A 25,771-nucleotide genomic window follows, 5' to 3' on the forward strand; every position below is an offset into this window, starting at 1 on the left:
ATAAATATAAACATGTTTCTGTTTGAGCATAACTCCGCCCTTACACTCTCAACTGTCTTCTGTAGAAACAGTGGTTGGTGGAGCTAAATAGTACATGAGTCAAGGTATTGAACTGACATATTTGGAATTATTCCAATAACAGCATGCGCTCCATTATTTCTGATTAGCGAGCTGCTGCTATGAATAACAGACCATTGCTCTGGATGCATTTCTTATCAATTCTGGAGAACTTAGCAGAAGCAGTGAAATCATTTTTAAATCAACAAAATCATTTTTAATAATTCCATATCTTGTGTCATATTGTTGATTTATTTGTAATTAGCTATGTAATATTATTGTTATTATCTATATTATATATACATAATAGCAAGTGCAGTAATGATGATAATAATGCTGTACTTATTTGGAATCATTTCAACTAAATGTATACAATGAAGTGCATATTTTATAGCTTAACTACATCATATAACATCTGTGAATGTGTGAAAAGATCATGAACTCATTAATTCAAAGTAAAAACGGAGGTGGCATGGTCGTCTGTTTTCACGCTCTGTGGACTCCGTATCAGTGTGGAAGGAAGGCTCCTCTCATAGCCAAGGAGATAAACTTACAGGGAATACTCCAGTCAAGTCATTGTCTGTGGCTACAGAGAATTTCACTTTACTGTGCCAGGAAAACTTTTGTTTAGTTTTCTGAAAACAATAACAGAAACAACAATCTTTTGCAGCACTTGTTTCCTGATAAGAGCAGCAGAACCTTTGTGCATGACTCTGGCTGAGGATGTCAGCTTCGTATCTTTACATTAGGTCATGTGAACACAGTGGCTGATGGTGACAGTCTCAACTTTTTGTCTCCATTGAAGGGGCTGGCTGACTATCAGCTCAGATATTCAGCATTTATTATCACAGTTGTTATTTTTCAAAGTCAGGCTCTACTGCTGGATGGCTTAATCTAAATTATACATCGTAATTTATTGGTTGATTATACATATTGTAATAACAATGTGAATCTGCAAAGTAACTCGTAACTTCAGTTATCAAATAACGGTAGTTGAGTAAAAAGTATTTGTTCCCAAAATGTAGTGTAGTAGAAGTATAAAATAGCAGGAAATGAAAATACTCAAGTAAAGTACAAGAACCTCAAATTTGTATTTGAGTAATTGTAATTAGTTACATTCCACCACTGGTTATTCTAAATTTTGACAGTAAAATTTTCATTTTTACTGGAAATGTAAATCAGTTGCGAATATTGTTTATTGATCCGTTCGATTACTAATAATTGGCATTTGTCTTGAAGAATACATATTGGTTGATTCCTACTTCATTGTTGTGTGTGTGTGATTTTGTCTTTCGTGTACTCTGAGTGTTAGGTAGTCATTTAATCCAATTCATGCAGTAGTAATTACAGTAATTGATGGTGTGTTATAAGGTTACCTAAACAACAGTGCTTTATTTGTGTCTGTGTGTGATGAATACAAAGATGTGTAAAGAAGAAGAAGAGGGGATGTGAAAGGACAAATCCTCCCACACTTCAGTCCTCAGCCCCCCTCAGATTCCCCTGAGGACTTGTAGGATGTTTCAGCAGTAGTGGGAGGTTGTGGCAGGAATTTGCTGGGAATGCAATGTCGTTTTAAGAAAGGTCTGTAGATGACATTGACCAGATGTTTGTGTGATCTTCAGTTTCCCCTAACATGGTAGGAAAGTTGCAGCGAAACACCTACAGCCGTTTTAAATATACAGTCAGTGTGGAGCGCTCCAGTGACGGGACCGTCTCTGCCCCTGTGTGGTTTAAGTCAGTACTGCTGCCAAACTGTTCATGAGCCTGGAAATAAAATGTATTTAAGAAAAGACTGTAATTGTTTCCCACAAGATTAAAGTGTTTAGGAAATGACACTTGCCATGTTTGGAAGTTTGATTTCCCCACTTTTGGCACAAGGAATAGAGGCAGTGAGTCATACAGTGACAGAAATCTGAATAACTTTACCCTGTTGGCTGCAAAGAAAGTGACCTTATTTGAAGGTCTGGGAATATCCTGTTGCCTTTTCAGTCTGCTCTTCATACTGTACAAAATATAGTTAAGATGTCTCAAGTCTGTGACAGGATGTTTCATGAGAACCAAGAGGTGAGGAGTGCAGTTTGAGAGACATGGCACTGTATTGATTGGTTTGTTGTGAAAAGTTAGGAAATTATTTTCCCTGAAGGCCCCAGAGATGAAGTCATGATTCTGACGTTAATACAGTACAGAAACCCATAATAAGTAATGGGAACCAAACAACAGCTGCAGAGAAGACTAGTGGATACTGCAAATCAAACAGCCTTCATTCTTGGCCTTGAAAAGAGTAGCTGACAAAACAATTTCAACTTATGGTCTAGTTTGTAGCTGTTCTAGAGGACTTGATTGTATCATGTGATCTTCCTCAGCAGTTGAACCTCGCCCAGATGTCATAGAACTGTAAATGTTCATATGTGCATATTTATCATACTCCATCTGCTGATTATAAGATCAAACGCTCCAGCAGAGATATAAAATGGACCTTGTCAATCAGTTCCCCATGGTCAAACTTTACAAATTAATGTAATCAGTAATAATAATCTAATAATGTTATATATACTGTAGTCAGGGTTCATTCTGCATAACAAGTACATTTATTTTTGATACTTAAAATACATTTATTTAAATCTTTTTTACTTTTAGTTAAAGGACCAGTGTGTAGGATATAGTGACATTTAGCGAGAGCTTGCTCGTCTACTCTCCCCTCCCAAACCTGTAGGAGAATCTGCAAAACCTGCACAAAAATTGGTAGTGTCTTGTCTGATTATTTTTTTGAAGGAAAGAAAATTATTTTGTTTTGTGTACTGCAATAATTAATCGATTATTAACTTAATAATTTGCCGTGGTACTGAAGGAGGTACCAAGTATCGTATTTGTGTACAGCTCTAGTAGAAACATGGCAGCCTCTGTAGAAGAGGACCCACACCCTGTGTAGTTTAGCTGCTCATTCTAAGGAAACAAAACACATGACAGAATTGATTTTTTTATGTTGATTTCATTCCTGCCATATTCTGCCAATAAGTCCCTCTAAATCCTCCACAGTGAACTGTTTCAGTCATATTTTAAGGCACAGTACAGGGTGTGCACGTGTGATTGTGAGAAAACAAGGAGATGAAGATGGCGTGACTCTGCCCAAACATCATGATCTTCCACAGAGCAAACAGACTGAGCGGCAGACTGAGACTCACAGTGCTCTGCAGTGATGAGTGTTAATGTCCACTGTGAATATACAGAAGCTGGTGAGTCACTCAACTTTGGAGGAACTGTATCAGGTCCAGTAAACCTCTGCAACAGGCAGACAGCCTCACGTGTCTCTGGACAAGTGTTTATGCCATTCCTGAGTCTGGATGGCAGGCCTGGGTGTCTCCAAACTGTGAAAAATCAATATGACGTATTCTGGCAGAGTGTTTACGTTTACTGGGCGCCGCGCAAAACTGTGCCTTATCATAATTGTGTGTGTATGACGGTGTGTTTGTGATTGTTTACTGAGGCTGGAGCTGGCGGGGACACGCAGGCCTGAAAGTTTGCTTTGACAGAATCTGAGATAGAAACATGAAATGCCAACAGGAGAGGAGGATGGGGTGGGCGTAACTTGTGGCCTGGAGCACAGAGGCCCGTTCACAGGCCTTCATAATGTAGAACAGTGTATCTCAGTGCTTGGTGTTAGGTGTCAGAGGTGTGGTTGAGGTTACATCAGTTTGAGCCTCCAGCCAGAGGGTCTGATGTTTCAACAACACTTCCTCGATATGTCTGACATCATGAGATACGTTAGTCCAACGCTGAGATGAGCCCAGGAGAGAGGAAGTGATGAGTAATGTTTACTCTAGAGATTACGGGCCTCTGCCAGCACAGAGATCCCGACATTAACACAAACACTCTTAATGTAAACCAAGGCTGAGTGTATAGAGCTGTTGCATAACTGGATCCTAATAAGAAACATTATATTGTAGCAGCGCTATCACGGCTGACGCAAGCACAGCCTGTTACAGAAGAGCTCACACTATAAATCTCTACCAACGTTTCCCAGATTTCAGCTTGTATTCATGACCTAACCTTACTGGATAGAAGTAAATGAAAATGAAACAAACTCACCACAAGGTTCATTTTCTGTTGTACCTGTTCTGGAACCTTCAATCATAGCAACCTTCTTCAGCCGAACCAGTTTGTTTTTAACTTGTACATTAAACAACTTTATTTAACTTAATTTTTTTCTAAGAACTTTAAATGGACAGTTCACCCCAAAATCAAAATACTTTTTACCTCTAGTCCTCCATGTACATCTCATCTAGATCATCTGCCTTCTCTTGAATATAATGGAATTAGATTGCACTCCCATTTCGGTCACTTACGGATAGGGTAAGAAGCTCGGTCATCCATGAGGAACTCGGAGTAGAGCCGCTGCTCCTCTGCGTAGAAAGGAGCCAGTTGAGGTGGTTTAGGCCACCTGGTCGCCTCCGTAGGGAGGTGTTCCAGGCACGTCCAGGAGGCCGCAGGGCAGACAGAGGACTGGGTGGAGGGATTTTATCTCTGCCCTGGCCTGGGAACGCCTCAGGATCCCCCAGTCAGAGCTGGCTAATGTAGATGGGGAAAGGGATGTCTGGGGTCCCTTGCTGGAACTGTTACCCCGTGACCCGATTTTGGATAAGCAGTTGAAGATGGATGGATGGATAGATTGCACTCAGCTTGTGGTGCTCAAAGTGAGACAAGAATGCACCATCATTCATTTAAAAGCTGATTCATATCCATATTGTTCTAGACAGTTAGATTGTCTTTTTATGATACATCAAAAAGTGTAGATCTGCCATGATTAATCAATTGTTAATTGATCATTAAATTAATTGTTAACTGTTTTTTTGTCCTCTCTGGAATTAAACATAATATCTTGAGATTATGGAGAAAACAAGACATTTGAGGATGTCAGCTTGGGCTTTGGGAAATAGTGACCTTCACCATTTTCTGACAGTTTATGGACCTAATAACTAATAAATCAGCTAATTGAGAAAATAAATGATCGATTTATCAAACATGAAAATAATCATTAGTTGCATCCCTAAAAAAGTGTGTAAAATTTATTTTTTTTTTTTTTAGAAAAACTATGTTGAGCCAGGTTTAGGTAATGTCAGCTGACCATGAACAGTGTTATACATTTATGATTAAGTACATACTTGAAGTGATATGAGTATTAATAGTAGCATCTGAATTAAAATTAGCTCACCACAGCAAATGAGCCAAGCAGAACAGAAAATTGTATTTGATGCGTGTCTATCGTGTTTGGTTGATACACTGTCAATTTTAAGGTCAGTATCTCTGCAGATACCAAACTATCCCCAAGGACAAATGAATTTTATGCAGAAGACTTAGCATAAAATGGAAGGACTGAAGTGCCAAAGTATGTGTAGTTAGAACCAGTATTTGAGTAAATGTTCTTGTTTTTGTTCCCCTGCTGTCTGTATATTCTTTTGATGTTGGGGTTGTGTGTGAACTGGTGAGGCTCTCATCCACCTTTCACCTCCATGATGTAGGCCTATAGAAATAGTATTTTTGTTAGAAATGTTTTTTTCTGGTGCTTGTGTGGGATAAATCAGAGCCCTCATCATATATGTGTGTATACTCCCGGGGATCTTCATGATAAGATCCACTCTAAGATCTTTTTTTTCCCTACAAAACCCAGATACCCAGCTGTCATGACAGACAATCCTCCACTCTATGGCTGCGAGACTCTTTAGCAAGATACTCTCTTTGTGCAGATGTCAGTTGCGTCTTTGTGCCGTCTCTCCCATCTGGTGTTTGGGTTTTTTACAGAGCATAACGGACGTGGAAAGAAAACAAACAGTAGAAATCAAAGAAACCCTACTTTGATCTACCTGCAGATTACTGTGCTGCGTTTGGAGATCCAGCCGCAGACATCACAGGGTGGTGGTTTGCCATCAAACACAAGCACACAGAGCTTCCTCACTGTCGTGCATGTCAGCTCCCTGGTCATGCCTCCAACATGCAGGAATGTCAGCTCGGCTAAGTTTTGCCTGGCTGTGTTATCCATAGTCAGAGTTTTACCTGCACTAAATTCTGGTTGGCGTGCCCCCGGTTAGGAGAGGCAGAGAGGAGTACAGAGGAAACTAAGCAATGACCTGTGGTGGACAGGGTCAGCCACAAAATGCATTTTAGCCACTTAAAGTGTCCACCTAAAAAAAAAAGGAAAGACAGGAAACCACCATTATTAAGCCAAATGTTGCTCTCTCCAAACCAACCAAACTCCATCAGTCATTTTACTTCGAGAGTTGCTGTTCTACCTCTCAATCTGTTTGACTGAATTTGTGTGATTGTATTATTGTGTGACTTAAGTGTTTTAAAAGGATAGTTCAGATTCATTTAAGTCACACATTAATACAAACAAACTAACAGATCAAGGCAGTGGTGGACCAGCAACTTCCATGTTTTAAATGACAGATTTTTTATAGAGTTTGACTCGTTTGAAGGGAGTAAGATTTGGCTAATATGATAGTGATTTCCTGTCAGAAAAGGCAAATTAAAGAAAATATTCTAAATATAGCATAAACTTAAACTGATTTATTTTCTTTAGATTGACTTTTTTAAGTGACTTAAGTTTTGCTGCTATCCAAATGCCTTTGGATAAGTAGCTCATACTCCACAAATAATCTGAACTATCCATTTAAAGAGGATGGCAAAAACTACAGACAAAGAGAGAAAATCTGAGACAGAGAGCAACAGGTGAATGAGGGAACACTAACCACGCAGCTGTGAATTACCTGAGTGGTGCTGACATTATGCAAGTGTGTTCCCTCATTGCTTTAGCGTGCCTTAACTCCCCCAGAGAATTGTAAAAAAAAAAATCATGTTAATCCAGAACCAGGAGCTCTTATTGCTGCGAGCCAGCGGGTTTTCCATCATAAAAGACACATGTGCTTCACTCTGAGAGTCAATACTACTTTTCCTTTGTTTGTCTTATGACACCAATCTGATCTGAAGCAGGTGTTCCTGCCGTTTTCTCATGGCATAACAGAATCTAACCTGTGGAAAAAAAAACACTTAAGGAACCAGAAGTGGAGAGGTGAGATGGAGTGAATTTAGGTGTCTGAGAGAGCAGGAATGGGACATGACGTACTATATAAGGCCACACATGTGTCATATACTGCAAGTAGAAGGGAACAAGTGCACTTGAATCTGGGTGGGGGCAGTTGGAGTTTAAGGTCCTGAGACTGCAGTCTGTTTCCCATGGTTTCAGAGCCACATATTGATTCAGTTATCAGGTATCCTGGAGGGGATTGTGTGTAAAAAGGAAGACAGGGAATATGTTTAAGACTTGGACAGGATATTGTGGTATAGAAAATATAGAATTAAGAATAACTTATGTGCGAGATGTCAGGTTTAGATACTGAGGAATGGTGATGAAGCCATTTATTCGTTGTGTGTGTGAGAACAAGAGACAGACAGAGAAAAATATTTGTGGGTAGTGTAGCTGTACACTCTCTGCCCAGGCCTGCGGAGCCTGTCCAAAGCCCTGACAGGCTTTTGGCTGGTCGCCTTGCACGTGAGTCAAGTAACAGCTGGATGATGGAGGGAAAAAGGAGGAGAGGAACACTGCAAGAGAGAGCCAAGGCTGAGCAGGCCAGTTCCCAGGCTCAGGCCTCTGGAGACCCCAGAGGAGAGGAAACAGGGTAGGGTGGGAGGGGGTACTGAAAAGGCCAAGAACAGCTGCATTGATGTCTTTCTGCTTGCGTGTAGTTCTACAAAGCTAATCAGTGACGTTCTATGTGGTTTCAAAGTAGACTGATTACAGAAAATAAAGCCTTTCTTCATTGTTAACACAGTCAATAATATTAAAGCACATTATGTAAGATTTCCACATTAAAATGTCCAAAAAGCACTAGACGTATATAATATATTTCGTTAAGTTGTGTACTTAAATCATCCCAAATATTTCTAACAATGTTCAAATGCGGAGAAGTCCATCTGTTATTCTAGTTAACTCTAGCTGGTTGCTAGTTGCTATAACTTTCGGGAAAGCACAGGATATGTCTGAGAGTGAGGAAGGAAGTCTGCAAACATTACTGAATGTAATGTGAATACAACTTTAATACATTACTTTGTTTAGGAACAAGATTTCTGCCTGAGTCTTGTCAGTTTTTCATCAGCTGTGGTGAGAGAGATCCCTAACAGCAGAACTTAGATATTTTGCATACATATTAACAGTTTTATGTTTTTAGTTATTAGTTAGTTTTTAGTTTATTTTTTTATTAATGATGAATCAAATGACACAATATGTCAAGCAGGATAGCAGACATAGAGAATGGACCCAAATGCAGTCTAGGAAACAGAGCTAGTAAAGTTCAAATTATTTAATGCACAAAATCAGTATACAAAAGGCTCACAGGATTGACTGACCACCAAAGGCAAACAAATCCCAGACAAAATCCAAAGTCCATATAAAGAGGCACAAAATCCAAAAACAAAACTGAATTCCAAAACAGTGAGAGAACAGCTAGACTGTTTGACGCTGGAACAAAGATGAACCAGCAAAGGAAAGAAGGAAACACACAGACTAAATACACAGGGGGGCCAATCGGGGACAGGTGAAACTAATCAGTAATCAAAAAAGGTGGGAAAAAGACAAAGACAGGAAGTAAAGCAGCAGAAACAAGTTAGTTGAAACAACAACTAACTTTACACTACCTGCCCAACACCAGGTGGGAGGCATTCAAAGATAGCAGCTAGTTGGTGAGCAAATAAAAATTTGAATTTATGAGCTAAAGCGCATATTTCACTTAGAAGGTGGCGAGGAACAAAACAGAGCTTAAAGGGAGGCAAATACTTTGATTCGCCAGGAGCTAAGCTATTCAAATGAATGTTAATGTTACTCATGTCTTCTGGATGTGCAAACAAGCAACTGTCTGCTAACAAGTTTGTCATATCAAAATGTGAATGTTTTGTCGACAGCTTGTTTCCGCTGCCCTTAAATAGCCAAGAAATCAGAAGATGCAAGTTTAAGATGCAAATGAGTGCAGAGCAGTGGTTAATTGTTGATTCATCTTTTGACTCTTTGTTTTACAGTTTAAATTCACTATTTTATAAATGCTAATGTGTGGGATGGATAAACAGACACTGCAGAAGTCTGTCTGGCACTCAGTGTGGTGATTTACGGTGTCAGTGGGATATCTATGAGCCATCTGGCAGAGGCAGGTCACTAACATGCTATAAAAGAAGGAACAGTTTGTAGCACACATTACACATCTGATGGATGACATTAAGTGACCCTCAGCAGGTGCCTGTTATACTGTCCAGTGTCCAGCTGGCAAACATTATCTTCATTTTTGCTCTTCTCCCCATGTTTGTTTTCTTTTTGTCTTACACAAACATATGCTCTTTCTTTTTTTCTTTTTTTTTTGTCTTCCAAGTGATGGATAATTCATTTTCATGTCTCTCTTCCTCCTCAGGGTTGTGGGACATCATGTGGGAAATGTGACTGCAGTGGTGTGAAAGGAGCAAAGGTGAGATTTTCATTTGCACATATTTTAATTGTCACTATCACTCAATCCTTATGCATTTTCCACTTATTTGATCTCATCTTAGTTTGCAGCAAAGTGTATTTTTTTAAGTTCATAGCAGGCTGATGCAGCTGTAATGGGGTGAGCTCAGTGGGACAGACTTAAGCTTGGTCTGGGTGGAAAAGTAGTGGAAGGGGCTCAGTCACGGAGCAGAGACCCGGACAGGAACAAAGATCAGTTTGAATTAGAGCATGTCCGGACACACAGCTGGGCTGAAGGCCTTATTCCCATCAGACGGTGGGAAGCTCTCAGATACGAATATACAAGTGCTTGGGACATTAGCCATTAACTGGCTATGAGCCTTTGAGCTGTCAGCACTCCAGCATGGGTGTTAATCACTGACCTGAAACATAGAGATGGGCTGAAGGTACAAAAGTTTCACTTCTCTACAACTCGCTGTGTCCATTCATTGTGCCAGAGTTTGTGACGAATGAAGAATATCATGACTGATGACATCTTAAGCTTCAAACGTCGTGGTGCTTCAGAAAGCGCTTCATTCAGTTTGACAGTTTGTAAAGTTTTACAGCTAAACTATTATTTTACTGTTTTACTGTGTTTATATATTTAATGTAGTGCAATTTAATTAAAAAGTTTAGGCCTACAGATTTAATAACATGCAGGCTTTTGGCTCAAACTGTTAATATCAGCGAGCCCATCTTGAAGGGGCGCTATAATTTCTACAAACCACCAGATGTCGCTGTGTTTGCTGAGTTTTAAGCCCCAAAGCTTCAAATAGCACAAAGTTTCAGAAGGCTTAATCAACCCATCACTACTGAAACATGAAAAGTTTGTATTAACTGATTCAGATAAAGGTAGACTTGTACACTGTAACCACAAAATACATAGTTAGACGCCAACAGCCTTTTCTCTGTTGCGTTTTATGATAAAACCTCAAAATAATTTAGTGTCCATTGTTCTTATTGTCAATTAATCACTATAAAAGACCAAAACCAACAATAAGTTCATCCTACTAACAAGTATTGCCTTTATAGCCAAACCTTGATAACTCATTTAATAAGAAACAAGTACATATTTTATGTGACCATGGGCTAAAGATAAATACTTGCTCGCTTTACCAGAGGAAATATTCAACTGATAACGAGGGGTCACATGTAGACGTTGCTTTGTTTTATGTTGTCACAAGCAAAGAAAGTTGGGAGCCACTACTTCTCCTGCTGTTTGCGTGTACAACTGGCTGAGTTCTATCAGACGACTGCAGAGTGTTATCTGTCCTCTCAGTGCAACAGTCTGGCCTTTTATGGCTCATTCTTACAGCAACAGTAGCCAAACATTCAGCTCACCCGACAACAACAGATGCACAGACTGTGTTCAGTGGAGCCCGGCCAATCCACTGCGGTTTCAAAGCACTTCTGTGTTTTCAAAGTTGCTGAAAGGCACCAAACAGCCGTCCTGAAATCTCCTGTGAGCTGATGTTCCAGTGATATCACTTCCTGACAAGTTGCCACGGTAACCCTGTGACGATTACCGTGGCTCAAAATGCAGTGTTTCTCCCAACTGATGGAAGTCAGGTGTGGTGCAGTCAGGGAGAGGAAACTGATCCAAAAAGTTTAAATGTGGTTATATTTTATGTACTGCATGTTTACACACTGAGCTGGCAGCTCAGAGCAGGTTGTGAGGATAACTGGAGCGTGACTCCCCTTCTCAGAGCAATGCTGCCATCTAGTGGCAGATAGTAGAAACAACATATAGGAATCTGTCTGGGTCAGTTTAGGTCAAGGAAACTTAAAAAAAAAGCTTGAAGTGTCCTTAGTAAAGGTCTCTGCAATGGACACAGATGAGGATTTGTTGTGACTATTTGTTTTTATTGAATTTCAAATATTGAAAATAAATAACATGAAAACAATAGTCATTAATCTTAATTAAGAATTAAGATACAGTGATTTATTTTTTTAAAATGTGGCTTTGGAATATTATTTGCTGTGATATGAATATACAAACATCAGGATTTTGAAAAGTCATACACAAATTATATTGTACTTTCCAGTTATTTTACATTTTTACAATAATAAAGGATGGCATTATAAGCTTTGATGAATTTTCTTGAATTTCTTTAGATACGGTATAAGAAATTGCGTGTTCTTCCGGGAATGTTTGAATAGATTATAAATTATTTGAATGTTAGAAACACAGTAATGTACCACAACAATAGATACATACACAGAGGTCTTAGCAGTCACAATTCCATTCCATGCTTGTTCTGTTTCCCTTAACATTTGCTTTGCATGTATTTATTTATTTAATTTAATTAATTAATTTATATAAATATATATTGATGTTATGTATTATAAGTGTTTTAGGGTGTCACTTTTTATTATGAAACTGCTTATGCAAAGGATGAATGAATAAAAATTAAATGATAAAATGTCTTGAAATTGGTTTTGAAAACTGTTTCAGTTTTTGTGGCTGAAATCATGAATTGTAGTTTCTGTTAATATAAAGTTTTATTTTTTGTTTTATTTTACCTTGTATCATTAACTTGACCGTCTGTACTTTACAGGGTGAGCGTGGATTTCCAGGTCTTCAGGGTAATATGGGATTCCCAGGGATGCAGGGAGCTGAAGGGCCTCCAGGGCCAATGGGCCCCAAGGTCAGTACATTCTCTCTCTCTCTCTCTCTCTCTCTCACACACACACACACACACACACACACACACACACACACACACACACACACACACACACACACAGACACACACACACACACACACACACACACACACACACACACACAGGCACGTCAAAATGAATATCCATTAACAACTTTTGGTTTGCCTAATTTTTGTCATTTCTTTCTCTTAGGGAGATCTGGGTGCATCGGGGGCTCCTGGACTGAAAGGAGTCAGAGTAAGTGATAACCATCAAAATTATGATACTGTATGATGACTGGTGTGATATTACATTAGACAGACTTCTGTTTCACAATGTATTGTACGAGACATTAATGGTGATATTGTTGTAATCTCACAGGGTCCTCCTGGTCTGCCAGGCTTCCCAGGAAACCCAGGACTACCAGTAAGTTCCTTTGATCTGCCCTCATGTCCCCAGAACAATAAGAATGTTGTCTAATGCAGCGGTTTTCAAACTGGGGTCTGAGGACCAACAGTGGTCCTTGGGTGGGTTGTAGAGGATCTGCAACACAAGTACAAATAGATTATTTTAATTTTTTTCACATTTTTTGGAAATTGGACCAACAAGGGAAGACATTGGGTTAGTCATTTTGATTGATTGTAATTTGAAGTGATCCTAGTTTGATCATGTGACGACTTTACTATTCTTCAAACCTAAAAACTTAAGAAATACTCAGAGGGAATTCCTTAAATGGAAACTCCACCACCTCTTATGTGGCTGTCCAATCAGCTTTGATGGTAAATGTAGTCTATTTGAAGCAATAAATCCCTCAAGGCATGCTATATTAACCAAGGAAGCTGAGTTGTCCTGCTCACAGAGTCATACCTGCCATGCCTACATGTACCAGGATGCATTGCGAGCAAGCTTTTGACCCTGAAGCCCATGTTGTCATGCATCATCACACTAGCCTATAACTGTTACTTCATTGGCCAAAACATCATGTTACATGATAAATTTACTAATCTATCTGAAAATAATCTGTAGTTCTTCTTTAACGCCAATGACATCACTGTGACATCAGTGGAACAGGAAGAACAAGAGATTCTGTGACAGGAGAACTCAGCTTTCTCTGTCCATTCTTTCAGAATGGGGTCCTGTGGTCTAACGTGCATCCAGTCTGGGGTTCCATGATATGAAAAAGTTTGGAACCTCTGATCGAACATTCAATCACCCACTAAAACATAATACCACATTTTATTACTTTAAACGTTAAGACAGGGCTGATTCATCTGGAGGCTGGTTGGATTTTGTCACTGTGGAACTGCAGACGTTCTCAAACTGTCTCTTTGTGCACTCTCACCCTTAGGGTATCAATGGAAACGATGGCCCTCAAGGTCTACCAGGTATCCCAGGATGCAATGGGACAAAAGTAAGCCTCTTCTAAAAGTTCTAAAAGTAGATTTTGTCAACCAGGTTTTGTATCCAATTTTCTTTTGTCAGATAACCTTAACACGTCTTCTCTTCTGACTGCATTGTGTGTGTGTTTCAGGGAGACAGAGGAAGAGACGGTGCTCCTGGTTTTCCCGGTCTTCAAGGGCCTCCTGTAAGCAACCATGACTCACAAGACCATCAGCCACCTCACCATTGATCAGCACACATTTCTGTTACTGCTGTGTCATATGAAAACATTATGAAAACCATCAAAATTTCAGTGAAAGCTGTCTGGTTTTGATACTGTTGGGCTTTTCTTTTCGGGAACAGACCTGTTGGTTTTGAGCAGATCCCCTCAGCCGATACAGGACAGTATAATCCAGACATGAGATGACATGATCCAACACAAACCGCAACAGAAACTCTAATCTCACAAACATGTGATTTATGACATATCAAAAGTCTTAACAAATCCAAGTGGGGGAGAGTATTTAAAAATACTGAAATCTGCAGCACAACAATTTCTTATTGCTGCCCATGTTAAAAACTGATTCATGTCTGTCTTCTTGTCTGATGTCCACACAATGGGTTCAGTGCTGTCCACAATCAACCAGAAACTATGTTTTACATGAGACATGGAGTTTGATGCATGCACAAATAAAAGTCTTAAACATTTTCCAACAATATCTTTGTAATGAAAACAAGTTTTATTGAAAAGTTAACATGTTTAATTTAATGCTGGCATCATTTATGTTGATTAGTGCTATTTTAATTATTTTGTATTTTATATGTTACTCAACAGTAACATTTATATGGATTGGTGCCAATATATGCTACCTTGTGAACAAGTGAACTAATATAGTGATATTGATTTAAATTATTATTGTAGGAAGCAAAAAAGTGGTACCAGTGTGTGGTTAAGACACACCTTTGAACCACCACTCGGATCTCTTAAAAGAGAGTTTATTTAGATTTTCTGTTGGAATTTGTGTGAACTTCACCTCGTTTTCTCATCAAATGCCTGTAATAAAGAGGTGTTTTTGGTTAAGATCATATTTATTTTCAAACTTTTCCTTTCATATGATTCCTTAAGACATTTTTCTCTCATTCAGAACCCACTGAGGACACAAAATCTGTTGAGCTTGTTTATGTTGCAGTTTGCGTGAGGTTGACCCACACTTTTGGGTAAAATGCCTGGACTAGTATTGCAATAAAATAACCATAACTGAAATTAAAATTATGAGAAGAATTAAAAGATTTCTATATGACACAGTAATAGCTTTACTAGGCAGTATCTCAGAATGCAAATATTTTCTGGCAGAAACTGCTATATTTATAGATATGTTACTACTGTCCTCTTTTCTCAGGGCATCCCGGGAATTCCTGGAATGAAGGTCAGCTGAAATTTATGAATCATTGACATCTTATGTGTAAATACATTTGCCAAACAATACAAATATGCCCCATCTTCTAGTCTGATGATAAGGTGTTGTGTTGAACCTGTTACTTTTGTTTTGACTCGTACAGGGTGACCCTGGCGGTGTGATTGGGATTGTTCCACTGAAAGGAGACAAAGGATTTCCTGGCACACCTGGACTACCTGTATGTTGTGTGTGTGTGTGTGTGTGTGTGTGTGTGTGTGTGTGTGTGTGTGTGTGTGTTAGTGAACATGCATGTTTGTGTTTTTTAGTGAGCTGAAAGAAAAAGAGACAAACCCAGTCACTACAATCTGCATTTTCATATAAGTTTTCCTCGAACACGTCTTTCTCTCTCAGGGATTAAATGGACCTCCTGGACCTACCGGACCTCCAGGACCTCGTGGCTTTCCAGGACCTAAAGTGAGTTACTCCTCCGGTGACAGACTATTTATCATCTATGGAGTCACTGATAAACTTTATGAGCCGTGGGATATTGTTTATACTGAGACATATGATTATCATTAAATATAACAGCAATTTGCACAGAGAGGATGATCTCTATAGATTTATAAACCTGACAGACTCTGATGGAGGATTTGTTAATGTTCATCAGTTATGTAGTACTGCTATTATCGGTTTGTTTGATTAATTAAATACCTGTTTGACAGGGAGATCCTGGCCCCCCTGGCCCTCCAGGTGAGAAGGTAAGACAAATCATTCATAATATAAATATTTTACAGTTGTATAACAAACTCTGTCATCCTTTGATTTAACTTCTTTGTACCTCCCTGTAGGGTGACAAGCTGGCCTTTGTGAGTGAGAAAGGAGATAAGGTGAGATCTTTTCTTTTTTGTATTTTCTCTGTGAAAATTTCACTGTAAAGGTACTGGGTGGACAGTAAGAATTTAGCATTATCTTTCTCACCATATGTGTTTTCAGGTAATAAATAATTGCATTGCTAGTAAAGTATTGATTGTATTATCTTAAAACAAAAGATTTAAAATGTAAAAGGAACATGACTTTCTGCATTAGTTTCTGATAATTACTCACTAATTTCCTGGAACTGTCTTGTGATTGTAAAGATATTACGCTGACATATATACAGACATATACAGGAGATACAAAGCTATTTTAAAGCAGCATCGATTGAAAAAAGTAACACTTTCACAGTGACATCAGTGAAAAATAGACAACATTTCAATCCCAATCAGGTCATAACTCTAATTAATGTAATCAATAACCTGATTATTTTGAGGTTTTCAATTGTTTCCCAATTTATACCATGTAATGCTGAAATATTCTGCTCCCTTATACCTTTGAGCTGGTTTCCTCAGTACCTTAATTTTAATCTCTTATAACAAAAATTAAGCTGTCAATGATACAAAGATATGCTCATTGTAATTATCATGATATTAACGTTATCACCTGTTATTACTTAGTTGTAATATTGAAGTGGAAATGGATGAGTTTTTTGTTTTAACTTATTATGAAGTTAATGTTGATTGCACGATGTAATGGCTGTAAAATAATTTCGGGCTTTCACTGTGCAAATCTGCGTTCCACTAGGTGGTCCTCCAAATGTTTCCTTCTTCTTAAACCATTTGGCAGTGCATTTTTCAGATAATCCAATGGTTGTTTTTTATTTCATTTTATTTTATTTCATATAGTGAGAATTTCTTGATTGTTGCCGTCTCTCTGCAGGGTGAACAAGGATTTCGTGGCCCGCCCGGTCCTCCTGGACCTCCAGCACAGGGAGTGGAAGGACATACCACAGTGCACCTACCTGGACCACCGGTACTCTTTAAAAACTGAAAAGATTTTTTTCCATGAATAAATAAATCCCAACTTCTAGGTTTCTGTTTGTATGTAAAAGATGACTTGTGTTGAATATGTTTGTGTTTTTTATTCCTAAAGGGTGAAAGAGGACTTCCAGGAGACAAAGGAGACAGAGTTAGTATTTTGCTTTCAAATGTTGAGGTGTATGACTTAAATTATTGTGTCATCTCGCAGTTTAACTTTCTACTGATTGACACCTGATTTCCTTTGCAGGGCCATTGCATCCCACATCAAGCTGGTGTCAAAGGTGATCCTGGACCACAAGGACAAAGAGTAAGTGGCAAAAATACGTCTCTTTGAGATAATGATATAATGGTGTAATAGAGGAAGAATGAATATCAATAGCAATATCTTTATTATTAATACAAACTAATCAAATTGAGTGCCCTTCTGTGTTTTTAGGGTAAACCTGGCAAGGATGGAGAGCATGGGCCAAAGGTAACAATAACCTATGGTTTTACCCACCTACCGTTGTATATCCCCCAAATTGTGCTTTTATATTATGGAATACTTATCATTAATGTAAGTTCATACTTTCATACAGGGAGAAAAAGGTTTTCCTGGAGATCCTGGATACCCTGGTCTGCAGGTAACTAATGCAGCTTTTATTTACTCTACACATATTAAAGGCTTTAACCTGAAACCTGAATCATTTTTGAGGTGTTATGGTCAGACAGACTAAATTCTCTGTGTTGTTTCAGGGTCAAAAGGGAGAAAGAGGACCCCCGGGTTACGTAAGTGACATGTCTCCCCTCTCTTCTCCATTTTTCTCTTCACTTCCTCATTAACTACAAAGAGGAGGAATTCAAAAAAAGTACCAGCAGATGTCACTGCATAGTAATTCAGTTAAAATGTGACAGCACGTTAAGGCAATCCAGTCTGAAATTAAAAAGAATCTAATTACATCACTTGATGATGGATTTAACAACCTGAGGAGGAGTTTGTACACAAATAACTTATAATAACTAAAAAGAAAAAGTATGGTTACAGACAAATTATATATCATGTGTAAGGTATGGTTTTGAAACTAAAGATCTTTAAGTTTTAGGCCATAATTGATGCATTAACTTAACATATAACAAAAGGATACTGTAATTTGATGTCCTGGCAGTGTGGAGAAAACTTTGCAATGGTATTTAGACCATCATTTAGGGGCGTATGATTTTCAGAAACAATAACATAGCAGTTAAATAAATTGATTGAGATGGCTTGGGGGAATTTGGACTGAACAGCTGTGCTCTTGATTTGAGCAATCATAGTTTGAGCTTGGAGGCTACAAATTTTAACAGAAGGCCTGTAATACAAACTGTTTTTTTTTTTTTTGTTGTTTTTTTTTTTACAAAGAACATTATTGAGTTGCATTATGGGAAATGTGGGATCTAAAATTAAAGGAGCTTGACCCATGCAAGGAACTTAAAGTGCAACTTAAAGAGAGAGTTCAGATTATAGACAGTGCATTGTCTACAGTAGATGAGAGTAGACATGCCCCCAGTCTAGGGAAGCAGCAGGAATCCTGTGTAGAAAGTTAAGCAATGAACTACTATGAACAATGCAACAAAACTTATTTTAACCATGTAACACTTAACAAAAAAGGCCTACCTGAAAACCTGAGATCAGTTTAAGTGTACACAATATTTACAATGTTTTCACTGCTTTATCTTGCAGTCAGACAGCCTTTTCTCTCTGAGAACAAAGGAGTTGTGTTATTGTGCGACTTCAGTGAATCCTAACTAAACTTTTAAAGCACGATAGTGACAGTTACAAAAGAACCAACAGATCAAGGCAGCGGGAGATCAGCAACTCCCATGTTCTGCAAGGTAGAGTTAATGATTTCACCAGTGGACTGTGGTTGGTTACAATATTTAGCTTACATAACAGGGGTTAAGCTGGAAAAGGCTGTCTGACAGCAAGGTAAAGTCTCAGTCCTTGTAATTAAATAATTACTTGAATTCATCTTTCTAATTCTAGGGTGATGGAGCCCCTGGTCCTCCTGGTCCTCGTGGTTTCCCAGGGTTAACAGGAGAAAAAGGTAAAGTAATCTTCATGCACATATGCTGACACACAAACATAAACACCTACCCTGCACTAGTTCCCATTTTAACCATGTTTTCATCCTTTTTCATTTCTTCGTAATCCACAGGGTTTCCTGGTCCCCAGGGAGAGGCAGGTCCACCAGGTAAAGTAATACAATACCTCAACATAAGACGATAACAGTGCATTAAGGCTGCATATGTCCGTCAGATACATGCTGACATGAATGACTTGTCTTGTTCTTTAGGCCGTCACATTGAAGGGCCTCGTGGAGAGAGGGGACAGAAGGGAGACGTGGGTGAGAAAGGAGACAGGGGTCTGGAAGGAGAGTCTCTCTTTGGACCTCCAGGACAACCAGGAGCCAGTGGACACCCTGGACCACCTGGACAGCCGAGTATGCCTTATGTTTTAATATTACAATCAGTTAAAAAGATGATAACAAGGGACACCTACATAAGGTGTGTATCTACAAATGCTTTGATAAACAATTGTGCGTCTGTGTGTGTGTTGGATGCTTGTGTTGTTGACAGTTGACCCCGATGAATGTAACATTGAGAAAGGAAATCCTGGCCCACCTGGACCTCCAGGGTTACAAGGGGAATTGGGACAGAAAGGTAAGAATATCTTCAATTAATGCTGATCAATATGAATCATCAAATAATTAATCCATTGAAATTTTATGTTTCTATGTAGTGATACCTTTGTGGACACATGTATTACTTGCACAATACTGCTGCTGGACTCACTGTTAAGGACAATTACATACATCACATGTTTTAATTGATGTTTCTGTGCCTATTTTCAGGTGACAAGGGAGATACCTGTACTCAGTGTGAGGGTTTCGGCCCAGCTGGATTACCTGGCGCCCAAGGCCCCAAAGGAGAGCGAGGTGAGCGTACAGTGTTATCTGGTCACTGAATTTCTCCGATTTCCACTACACCACTTAGGCTAATGTTTCCTTTAATTTTTTTTAAAATCTAAAGTCGCCTAAGAAAAAAATGAGTTGCACCAAATCACCATTAGGATTTCTTTAAGCTGCCGTAAGGTAAATCCTGTAATATTTAATAATAGTATTTGCCCTTAGTTTTCTTATGCATTGCTAGAAAGTCCTTGATGACCATTTTTGACCCATACCAGTACCTTAAAAGTGAAATAATATCTGAAACATAAAACCATGACTGAATTTATGGTGAATTAAGAGGAGGAGGAGATACCACGACACATAATTCAAGACAGAGAAAAACCACTGGACATTATGAGTGATGTGCAGCTTGGGACAGAGTATAGATTTGACATTAGCACCAGCAACTTTGTAGCTAGCCAAATGTTAACTTTTGCTATATTGTTTTAAATTGTATTGCATATTGTAGTTATATATTGTTGACAGCCATTATGATGAGCATTGTACGAGCTAAGGATCTACAATTGTTCCTTTTCACCTTGTAGGACCTCCTGGCCCAGTTGGTGGAAGGGGAGATAAAGGTCAACCTGGCTCTCCTGGACAACCTGGAACACCTGTGAGTAGAATAATGTCTGAGACACTTACAAGAAGATCTGAGCTGAATGTTATCACAGTTTATCCCTCATTTTATTGAGGAAAAAGGAACAAGAGAAAAATGTCAGAATATGTCATTGATATCTCCTTCAGTTCACTTTACGTTTTGTTTGAACTCTGTTCAGGGTTCTCAAGGCACTCCTGGGTTGATGGGAGCTCCTGGTGCTGTTGGTGAGCCAGGGGACATTTACATAGCTCCTGGCCTGAAGGGGGATAAAGGTCAGTCCGGTCTCCCTGGATCAACAGGGCAGCCGGGGCTGGATGGACAGCCAGGGAGACATGGCCTCCCAGGTACACCTGGCCTCAAAGGAGAACCAGTAAGTTCATTTGGTTTGTTTGATGAGGCAAACTATCAGGACTGCATGAGCTCCACTAGTTGTGCAAATGATTGAATGCCTGTTAAAAGATAATAGTTGCCTTTTAATGGACTGTAATGGACTGTATCAGTATTAGCTATATTAATAATAGAAAATTGCTACATGTGATGTGAGAGGGGTTGCTTTAAGGGTGTTTCGGCTCAGTCTCAAGCATACAGTGAACAGGAACTGAATGGTGAACTGGATGTAATATTGGATTTACATTTTTCAGGTTGCAGAAAACATAATAAAATATAGACATTTGTTGCTTAAAACTCCCTGTAGTAGCTTGAAGTAATCAGTGTCTTTATTTTATTTGTTTGCAACCTTAAAAATAAAGTAGGTTTGACATCCTCTTTCTCTAATCTTGCTCTCAGGCCAAAGAGGGCATCAAGGGTGAGCGTGGACCACATGGGGACCCTGGTCTTATTGGGTCCCCGGGAGAAAGGGGTCCACCTGGTCTGCCAGGTTTCGGTCGACCAGGAGAGTCTGGAGAGAAGGGCAGTCAGGGAAGACCAGGCATTCCTGGGGCTCCTGGACCACCAGGTAGGCATAAAATCTACACAGAGAAGATCTAAACAGAGCGATCCACACATACTGGAAAAAGATCCACTCATAGTCAAAAAGAAGTCAAATCAAACTGCACATCTGCACATACACCTATTGTATGTGCATTCACTGATAACACATAACTTGTGTCCAACAGGTGCAAAAGGTGAACCAGGTGAAGGTGTGAGCAGCCCTGGACCCCAGGGAGTACCCGGAGTAAAAGGAGAAATAGGCAGAGCTGGACTTCAAGGTGAGCAACACTATAGTCAGCCAGTGGTCGTTTCATTGACTAATAATTTTCATCATACTTTTCATCTATGACATTTTTTCACTGATAAAATAGAGACGATAACTAAATAAAAAGTAATTTGTGATGACAAAAACCATGATGAAAACATCTCTGTATGTTTGTGTTCAGTTCAACCTTTGACTGAGCTGCACACTCAGACACAGACAGGAGTGTGAGTTTGGACAGTCTAGAGAAAAACAGAATAAGGCATAACATAAAATTTTAACTTAGTCATGTAAAACCAGACTTAAACCAGATTTAAATATTTTAGTATTTTAGTTAAAAGACTATGACTCAAACTTAATCATTTTTGTTACTGGTATTGTTGTTATTGACTTCTATTTATTGATATTTTCCAGTATACAAAACAGATATATTTGTGTAGTATATATGACCCTGTCCTAGGTCACATAAAATAATAGTAATGACAATAAAGACAATAATGAAAATAATATTTATAATAAGCATACAATAGTTAGAAAAATATAAATAAATAAATGATGCATCATTGCAAGCCAGACATCATAATAAGAAAATCATCAATTTTCAGTTGACCAATTTGTAGAGCTATTTCAATTATAGTTTACAGTGAATTTACAGTGAGAATGTAAGACTCAACATATCTAATAAACAGGGACCGTGATTCATTAAATTGATAAATGATAAATGATACTGGCTGCAGGTGACAGAGGCCTGCCTGGAAACCCAGGGTTGCCAGGTTTCCCCGGACTGAAGGGTGACCAAGGACCTCCGGGAATTGGATTTCCAGGCCCAACTGGTCCTAAAGGTAAGTCACTCCAGGTTGAACCCACTCTTCCTCTTCACGGATATACCACAGCCATTTCAAGGAAACTTAAGAATTCCTGAAGAAAAATAACAAACTATAAATAAAACAGTGTGCATATCTGAGCAGAAAAAGCAGGAATGTTTTGTCTATGTCTCTAGGAACCAGTGGAATTCCAGGAGCTCCAGGATTACCAGGAGAGCCAGGAAGACCAGGAAAGGATGGCTTTACTGGACAACCTGGTGCAGCTGGACAAAAAGTGTGTATTTTTCTGTATACACATTTCAGTGAGAATTGAATTACATATATACAAATATTGTTTTTGGTCCCATTTTTCACGAGTTAAAGTAAAAGATGTGAAACTTCTCCTGTACACACAAAAGATTTATTTACCACACATTTTGCTCACAAACTTGTTGAACTTCGTACCGTACCTTCATACCAGGTTGAACTTCTACCCATCAATCCATTTACCTGACAGGTGTGGCAGAGATGCTGATTAAACTCCGTTATTATCGTGCAGATGTGCCTTGGACACGCCACAGTAAATGGCCAGTCTAAAATGTGCAGTTTGACCTTGAAAAGACATATTTATTAGGCACTGAACTATGGCTATTTCACATAGTGCTACAGATACTAACTTTTTTTCCCCAGGAGGGCAAATTCATGACCCGCCCTACTGACCTGACTCTGATTGGCTTACCCTGATATTCTTACCCTAACCAATCATACTTCATGCCCAGACCTAACCAACCTACCAACAAAGACAGCAAGTACTAACCAGTCAGAGACAGAGTAGCGCAGGTCATGACTTTATCCTCCTGGGAAAAAATATATATCTGTAGCCCTGTGTGAAATAGCCATAGTTTAGTTTAAAGTAGTGTAATAGTCCCACGGTGCTATTGTTGTACCAAACAATGCAACAACCAGAACCATACTATCATTGGTTTATGGACATGATAAACTGGGACATTTGAATGTCCTGTAAAATCAGTGTCGCCAGGGTTGAGATGCAATTCAGTGCTTATTTCTATACTTTGCAGGGTGAACCTGGACGAGGTCTTCCAGGCCCAAAAGGTGCACAGGGCCTCCCTGGAATTACTGGCTTCCCGGGAGAGAAAGGTAACATTGGATTAACTGGTATTCCTGGACAAGAAGGCCATACAGGACCACCGGGCCCTCAGGGAATCAAAGGTACTGCAGCTTGGTTCAATTTAGTCCATGCCACAGAGTTAAAAGGCCTATCTTCTGTATCAGTCACAGCATCATTTGTCTTTGGTCTCAAAAATTAGGTGACCTGGGACCCCCAGGAGCTCCTGGACTGGTTGGTTTGCCAGGTGCCCCAGGAAAAGGCTCGCCTGGAGCTCCAGGACCACAAGGACCTCCTGGAGAGCCTGGACAATTTGGTGAGCACACACTCAGCACCCAAACATACAGGCCTTTTTCACATACAGACCTTTTTTGGCATGTCATAGAAAGAAAATCACAGGTGTAATTAAGATTAACCATGGCTGAATTCCATTTAGCTGCTGCAGTTGCAGTGACAAAATTTTGATTCATATTTGATCATGACTGCCACGTCACACAATAGCCCCGCCCATAACCAGCTTTATCATCTATTTTACTTTAAATAGGTCTACAGCTGCAACAATCAATTGGTTAATTGATTATTAATCAATTCTTAAAGTAATCACCAACTGTTTTGATAATTGATTAATCGATTAATTAATCCAATTTCTCTGACTCCAGCCTCTTAAATGTGAATATTTTCTGGTTTCTTTACTCCTCTATGACAGATAACTGAATGTCATTGGGCTGTGGACAAAATAAGACATTTGTGGATGTCACATTGGGCTTTGGGTAACACTGATTGACATTTCACCATTTTCTGACATTTTATAATCCAAACAACTAATCAATTAATCGAGAAAATAATCAACCGATTAATTGACAGTGTAAATAATCATTAATTGCAGCCCTATATAGAACCATAATTTACAAAATGAACATTGTGTTGTATATGTAATAAATCTAGGGATTGAGACCATAAAATACATTAGTAAACTGTTTGAGGTCAAGTGATCTTGATAAGTGAGAAAGTACAGTACAATGGATATCTTCTACACCAGTGGAGTCGCCCCCTGCTGGCCATTTGAAAGAATGCATGTTTATGGCACTTCTGCATTGACTTCACTTTTCAGATCCAAAAGCTCTGTGCACTAATTATACTGTCCATGACTTGAATAGAACATAGTGATTATAGTTTTAGTCATTGTGATTTTCTCAAAATTGCTGTCATCAGAACTGAAACAAATTTACCATGTGTCATGTTGAACAGGTAGGGAAGGTGTAAAGGGAGAAAAGGGTTACCCAGGTCCTCCTGGTCTGGACATGCCAGGGCCTCAGGGAGAGAAGGGATCCCCCGGGTTCCCAGGAGTTCCAGGTTCCAAAGGACTGCCAGGGCAACCAGGCCTACCAGGCAGGGACGGACAGATTGGACACCAAGGTGAGACTGACAAACAGCAAACGCATTCACAGGAAAAAAAAAAAACTAAAACCTTTAGTGCTTGGAGGTTCCTCGCTGTCTTTGGGTGTGAGTGGGTGTTTTTTGTGTTTTCTTGTTTATTGTTTCTTGTTGCACTTGCACAAATAAATAAATGGCAGTCGCTAATATAGAGAACACGGTGTACATTTCTACAACATTGATTTAATCTGGATAACAATGTAGACATATACCCTTCACCTTTTTGCAGCTCTGAGTTTCTATTTTTATCAGAAATACAACACAATAAAGACATTTTTCAACAATTTTCAGTCATTTTTGTATTCAAGGGTTCACGATCTGTGTGTAATAAGTTAGAATTTGTTCTTTCTCCACATAGACCCTTAAATATAAAAATGACTAATGGAAGTTGGTTGAGAAATGGAAATGTTATGGTGCTTTTATCTACAGACAATACAGTATTAGCAGAATAGCAGCATGGTGGTGAGTATAGCATGACTTCACTTTTGTTAAATAATGTGGTAGAAATGTACGTTATCCTGATTTAATTACACAGTGTAAGCCTGCTCTAAAATATCGTTTTTTACATTTAAAGTACTGTTTGAGAATTTACTGTAAATATATTTCTCTTTGGCTTTTCAATTCAGACATTATTGCTACCAGTAAGTGGCAGCTTTGTATCCCATTTAATTTGAGATAAGGAGGCAGAAGGGTGGAGGGAGATAATTATAAAATTTTCAGAATTTGCTGTTAATTTTGCAATAAGAGGAGGCTAAACTCATCTTGGTTATTTATCTCTGTTTGTGGCCAGAGGCAT

At 39.0% G+C, this 25,771-nt stretch overlaps 1 protein-coding gene across 1 annotated transcript in view; it reads left to right on the top strand.

Moving 5' to 3' along the window:
- col4a1 (collagen, type IV, alpha 1) overlaps positions 1-25,771 on the top strand; it is a 59,667-nt gene that overhangs the window by 19,887 nt on the left and 14,009 nt on the right. The window contains exons 2-32 of the mRNA XM_084724635.1: positions 9,504-9,557; positions 12,133-12,222; positions 12,434-12,478; positions 12,602-12,646; positions 13,569-13,631; positions 13,752-13,805; positions 15,001-15,027; positions 15,161-15,235; positions 15,409-15,471; positions 15,720-15,755; positions 15,846-15,884; positions 16,753-16,845; positions 16,966-17,001; positions 17,101-17,160; positions 17,290-17,325; positions 17,432-17,476; positions 17,589-17,621; positions 18,856-18,916; positions 19,028-19,063; positions 19,166-19,312; positions 19,449-19,532; positions 19,724-19,807; positions 20,365-20,435; positions 20,599-20,790; positions 21,207-21,375; positions 21,536-21,628; positions 22,350-22,454; positions 22,613-22,710; positions 23,495-23,645; positions 23,744-23,857; positions 24,790-24,957. Coding sequence (XP_084580761.1) covers positions 9,504-9,557; positions 12,133-12,222; positions 12,434-12,478; positions 12,602-12,646; positions 13,569-13,631; positions 13,752-13,805; positions 15,001-15,027; positions 15,161-15,235; positions 15,409-15,471; positions 15,720-15,755; positions 15,846-15,884; positions 16,753-16,845; positions 16,966-17,001; positions 17,101-17,160; positions 17,290-17,325; positions 17,432-17,476; positions 17,589-17,621; positions 18,856-18,916; positions 19,028-19,063; positions 19,166-19,312; positions 19,449-19,532; positions 19,724-19,807; positions 20,365-20,435; positions 20,599-20,790; positions 21,207-21,375; positions 21,536-21,628; positions 22,350-22,454; positions 22,613-22,710; positions 23,495-23,645; positions 23,744-23,857; positions 24,790-24,957 — 2,467 coding nt within the window. The remainder of the gene's footprint in view (positions 1-9,503; positions 9,558-12,132; positions 12,223-12,433; positions 12,479-12,601; positions 12,647-13,568; positions 13,632-13,751; positions 13,806-15,000; positions 15,028-15,160; positions 15,236-15,408; positions 15,472-15,719; positions 15,756-15,845; positions 15,885-16,752; positions 16,846-16,965; positions 17,002-17,100; positions 17,161-17,289; positions 17,326-17,431; positions 17,477-17,588; positions 17,622-18,855; positions 18,917-19,027; positions 19,064-19,165; positions 19,313-19,448; positions 19,533-19,723; positions 19,808-20,364; positions 20,436-20,598; positions 20,791-21,206; positions 21,376-21,535; positions 21,629-22,349; positions 22,455-22,612; positions 22,711-23,494; positions 23,646-23,743; positions 23,858-24,789; positions 24,958-25,771) is intronic.

This window comes from Lutjanus erythropterus, chromosome 8 (genome assembly GCF_056507025.1).
Source record: "Lutjanus erythropterus isolate fLutEry1 chromosome 8, fLutEry1.hap2, whole genome shotgun sequence".
Classification (NCBI taxonomy): Eukaryota; Metazoa; Chordata; class Actinopteri; order Lutjaniformes; family Lutjanidae; genus Lutjanus; species Lutjanus erythropterus.